Genomic DNA, 5,831 nt, shown 5'->3' on the forward strand with positions numbered 1-5,831 from the left:
GATTAGATTCATCCGCTGAGGAGTCGTGCCGATGCACAACACGAAACGATAACTATTCCACATATGACTGCAATCGCAGGTTTCAAACAGAAGACAAAGAGGAAAAAAGGGGGAATGCAGCTTTAAGAAAGCATTGCATAATTTAAAGGGGAGGCTCGTGTCAATTTGTAACAAACAAATAAGTAGCTGGATTCATTTTTGTGCTCATTTCTTGTTTCCTTCCAGAATGCAGGGAGACACACTAACCTTAGCACATACAGTGGACAGTCAGTTTCACAATATTGTATGTAAAGTAAATATAATAAAGAGCTACATGGTTAAAGTATACACACAGACACACATTTGGTTTTCATGTTTTATGGGAACATTCCATAAACAAAACTATTTTATATTGTACAAACTATATATCTCCTTATGCTAACCCTACCCCTAATCCTACCCCTCACAGAAAACGTAGGAGCATAACACAAAGCAGTCTTCATTAAATCCACAATGGATAAACAGAAATTGTAGGAGAACTCAGAATACTACCACAATGAGTTAATGAGACAGGACAATAAGGAAACACAGGGCTTATAAATGCAGGGAATTATCATTAACACAAAACACCTGCACAGAATGATTAACTGATTCGTGATCTAGAAGACAAACTGGAACTCAGGCAGACACAAAGGGAAAAACAGAACATACTTATGATACTAACTGAAGGGGTTTATAAGACAAATAATTTTTTTGCGAATATCAGGCAGGTTTAAAGCATAGACAAGGGGGTTCAGGATGGGTGGGATAATAAGAAACTCCAGTGAAAGGAAAACTGACAGCCCTGTAGGAAGATCTAAATTCACAATTCGACTCAAAGTGACCTCAGAAATAATAGCAATTGAGAAATTCAAAAGGACCACTATGTGTGGAATACAAGTTTGAAACGCTTTGCTCTTGAACTGTGCTGAGCTTCTTTGACAAATTATAATAATTTTTACATATGAATATAATATGAAACTTAAAGGTATTAGAGTAGTTGTGATTAATATAACCAAGCCAAAAACATTATTAATTATTGTTTTTTCGCAAGAAAGCTTGACTACTTCATAGTTGTGGCAGTACACCTTAAATAATTTGTTACCACACATTTTCAGTTTTGTACTTAAAAAACCATTAATAGCAAGTAAAATCATTGGATAGGCCAGGTTTATAACTACTGAAACAGTCAAAAACCTTGGTGTAATTATGTTGTGGTATCGTAAGGGTTTACAGATTGCAACAAATCTGTCAAATGCCATTATCATTAATATCATATATTCATTTGCAGCATACATGAAAATGACAATACTCTGTAAGAAACATGCTTCAAGAGAGATTGAGTGTGTATCAGATAGCAGGTCTGTCAGTACTCTTGGGAAAAAGCCAGCAGTTCCAAACACAGAGTTGACAGACAAACACAAAATAAGAATATACATGGGCTGGTGTAAAGTCCTTTCCAGAAATATTGCAAGCATTATAAGGACATTAAATAATATTATAGCACAGTACAGCATGAATCCTAAACTGAAGAAACCATATCTTATGTACCCAAGATTTTCAAACAACATGAAGTAAAAATATGTTCCATTTTCCATTTTGCATTAGGGAGAGTTCCTTTATTGACCTGAAGAAGGAAGTACACAAAGTTTCTATGATTTTTAAACATCTTTACCACTTTGCATTATTAACTATATATAATATAGGAGTTATAACAATGAATAATACATTTCTACATCAAGTAGCATTAGTTGATGGATTATCAATGAACAGTAGTGTATTTTGAATATATTCACAAAAACTTAGATTAATATGTGCTGTGTAGAGATATATATATATATATATATATATATATATATATATATATATATATATATATATATATATATATTGTGTATACATAATCTTCAGGTTTATTCGGTTTAACAAAATACTTGTGTGATGTCACATCAGGCAAATATTTCTGTACCTTAAAACACACATTACATAATGGAAATACCTTCTGTGATGCACCATGAAATGACCATTGTTGCTCATTTAATGTGTGAGAGAAATCACTGTACATGTTTTAGAAGAACTGTGGGTCATCATAGTGTTCTTATAGCATCCAACATGTCTCAGGAGGCCTCTCCGCTGCTTTTTTTTTTTTTCTTTTTTTTTTTTTTTTTTTTTTGTGCCAATGCCAAATGCATCCATTTTGGCAGAAGTATGTATTTTTATTGTAATTTTAATATTTCAGCATCATTTCTTTCATAAATCTATTTTACATAGGTACACAAAATAGATACATGTAGGAGTTTGAAGGCAAAAATGTCCTCAATGAAACCAAATAAAACTGCTATTATACTGCCATTTCTACGGAGTCCCGCTCATGACACAAGCAGTGTTGGGCACGTTACTTTAAAAAGGTAATTACTTATAGTTACTAGTTACTTCTTACCATTGTTGGGAGTAACGCGTTACAAAAGTAATGCATTACAGTAACGTATTACTTTTTGCTGTAATGCAGTAGTGTAAGGCATTACTAATCAATTTTCAGTAATATTTTACTTGATACATTTTCAGTAACGCTTGCGTTACAACACACTTTTAGTCCAAAATTAGCCCAGATTATTTTGATAGTGGCTGGTTCTTAAGTGAATGTGTCTGGAGAGTACAGTTCAGGGTTGCATGGTTGCATAGCAACGACAGACGCCACGGAGCGTAAGCGCTTTGTAAAGGAGGACAAAGAGGCGCGGGCGCGCTCTCCACGCGACATGTGAACGGCCCCTAATATTTGAGAACAGAGAACTGTCCGTCTTGCCTGCACTTTTTCACTCCACTTCACTGCAGTCGCCTACTCCCACCTACATTTCAGGCGAGGCGCATCTCAAAGACAACTATGCGTTCATCCTACCTGGTTTTGTGAATGCAAAGCCGGTGTGTCTTATCTGCAACTAAGTTGTCGCTGTTTGCAAAGAATAGGCTTGCCTGAAGTTCGCCTAGCGCCTAGCCTCGCCTGAAGTTCGGCAGAGAGTAGGCGGCTGCAGTGAGGGGAGGAGTGAAAAAAGTGCAGGCAAGACGGACAGTTCTCTGTTCTCATAGTGGATCAGACACCTACGAGATCAAAGGCGGATATCGCGGGATTCACACTCGCGCGCTGTGTTGCTGATAAACTGGATGTAATTTAAGTTCTGTTGCTTTTATATGAAAATAAACATAATGGACAAGACACCCAAAGTACTTGTTATTTATTTCCATTCAAAAGATGTGTGTATCACTCCTTTTTTACTCTAATTATTGTTTTTTTTTAATATATTTTTATAAATTACAACAATCACATACCTCACAGAGAGATCGCAGTGTCCCAGAGTTTTAGAATTTCACACATAATTTATACACATAAAAACATGATTTTTAAAATCAAACACTTTAAAACAGATCAATACATCACACTTGTTTAAACCAATAAGCTTTAAGCTGTGTTGTCAGCAAGTCTTTTCCCATCATGCTTTTGGTCAGCGCAGTCAGTGGAGAGAAACTGCACCCGACTGCAGAATCCGATGAAGCCACCTCGCCCTTGCGGAGGTTTTTGACACACATCGGCATGACATCAAAGTCAGGTGGCCCACCCTCGGACACATTTCTAACCAGCATGCATCTTGCGGTGATCACCGGTGATCGGTTCTGCGCAGAATTTGCTCATCTCAAACCTTTTCTTTTACTGTCAACTTTCCTCTTTTGACTCTTTGATCATGCCATTTTCTCTTACCAGAGCTTAAAGCAGAACTAAGTAACTTTTTTTACCTTCATAAATAGTTTTCTAAGTCCTTACGATGGTTAATAGACTTGTAGTGGTGTGTTTGAGGCGTGCACTAACCCCCTCTGGCACGTCTATGCCAAAAAACAGCACTTGCAAGTTGAGCTGCGCCGACCCCAAACAATCTCGCCTCATGTTCACGTTCACGCGAGAGTGACAAAATGCTTTATGGTAATTCAAAAACAATGTATATATTATGACTTTATAAGACAATTTTGTAAATTACCCACCTCCATCGAGTGTACTGTATTTGCATATTACCCACCTCCTCTTTCTTGTACTGTATTTGCAAAACTACTGCGCTGGTGAGCGTTGTAGTCATTGTAGTCCAGAGCTGCGCTAGGAGTATTTACGACAGTGTGATTCACTGAAGGAAACTGTAGGGGGAGCTTCGCAAATCTTACTGAGTTCCGCTTTAAATGTTAACATCACTCTGTACACGACGCAATAGCGTACCTACAGCATGCAAACAGATTAAATAAATACAGTTTAGTACGTGAGGATGCCAAGGAATAATTCTGAGTGTAAAAGTAGGCTACGTCAAATAATTATTACAATAAGTTAGACTCCATTGTGTAATAAGCAAATGAAAATGATACACATTTATTATTCACAATATGGAAAGAGGAAATAAAACATAGTTCGTTAAGAGCATTACTCAAACATGCCATTAAAGGATTAGTCCACTTTTAAATAAACTTTTCCTGAAAACTTGCTCACTCCCATGTCATTCAAGATGTCCATGTCTTTCTTTCATCAGTCGAAAAGAAATTAAGGTTTTTAATGAAAACATTCCAGGATTATTCTCCTTATAGTGGACTTCAATGGCCTCCAAACGGTTAAAGGTCAAAATTACAGTTTCCGTGCAGCTTTAAATGATACCAGAGGAGGAATGTGTATGACTTATCTGGCGAAATGATCTGTCATTTTCAGAAAAAATACAACTGTATATGCTTTATGAACATACTTCCGGTTTCCGCATTCTTCAAAACACTTACGCTGTATTTCCTACGCCTTTCCTATTCTACTTATGGAACGAACACGGTGCCAGTTTAGTTTTTTTCCGTAAGTAGAATAGGGAAGGCATAGGACATACAGCGTAAGCATTTTGAAGAATGCGGAAACCAGAACATTCAAGGCAATATTTTGTGTTTATAAAACATATACAGTTGTATTTTTTTCTGAAAATTACCGATCATTTCACTAGATAAGTCCCTTATTCCTCGTCTGGTATCGTTTAAAACCCTTTGAATCTGTAATTTTAACCTTCAACCGTCTGAAGGCCATTGAAGTCCACTATAAGGAGAATAATCCTGGAATGTTTTCATCAAAAACCTTAATTTCCTTTCGACTGACAAAAGAAAGAAATGAACATCTTGGATGACATGGGGGTGAGTAAATTATCAGGAAAAGTTTATTTAAAAGTGGACTAATCCTTTAATGGGCTTATTCACGAATAAGGCTTATTCATTCTGAAAATGTTTTTTGGCCCGATGACAACTTAATTGCTGACCCCTGCATTAAAGGATTAGTCCACTTTCTAATATAAATGTCCTGATCATTTACTCACCCCCAAGTCATCCAAGATGTTCATGTCCTTCTTTCTTCAGTCGAAAAGAAATTATGGTTTTTGATGAAAACATTTTAAGATTATTCTCCTTATAGTGGATTTCAATTGGCCCCAAATGGTTAAAGGTCAACATTACAGTTTCAGTGCAGCTTCAAAGGGTTTTACATAATCCCAGATGAGGAAGGGTCTTATATATCGAAACAATCAGTCATTTTCTTTAAAAAATGAAAATGTATATGCTTTATAGACACAAATGATCGCATCACGAGAGCTTCCACCAGACCACAATTCTGTATTCTTCAAAAAGCTTATGCTGAATGTCCTACACCTTCCCTAATAACTTACTAAAAAAAAGAGCTGGCGCCGCATTCATACCATAAGTTGAATAGGGAAGGTGTAGGACATTCAGCGTACGCTTTTTGATAAAGCCCCTTGAAGCTGCAC

At 36.5% G+C, this 5,831-nt stretch overlaps 1 protein-coding gene across 1 annotated transcript; it reads right to left on the bottom strand.

The window, feature by feature from the left end:
• Positions 1-698: 698 nt before the first annotated feature.
• LOC137004249 (olfactory receptor 51I2-like) lies at positions 699-1,616 on the bottom strand. The gene has a single exon (XM_067364434.1). The coding sequence runs from the start codon at positions 1,614-1,616 to the stop codon at positions 699-701; it is 918 nt and encodes a 305-aa protein (XP_067220535.1).
• Between the last annotated feature and the right edge of the window lie 4,215 nt (positions 1,617-5,831).

The sequence above is a fragment of the Chanodichthys erythropterus genome, chromosome 17 (assembly GCF_024489055.1).
Source record: "Chanodichthys erythropterus isolate Z2021 chromosome 17, ASM2448905v1, whole genome shotgun sequence".
Classification (NCBI taxonomy): Eukaryota; Metazoa; Chordata; class Actinopteri; order Cypriniformes; family Xenocyprididae; genus Chanodichthys; species Chanodichthys erythropterus.

What these genes read in the sequence shown, in the direction of transcription:
- LOC137004249 (XM_067364434.1), bottom strand. Translation starts at nt 1,616, where the DNA reads ATGGAAAATGGAACATATTTTTACTTCATGTTGTTTGAAAATCTTGGG.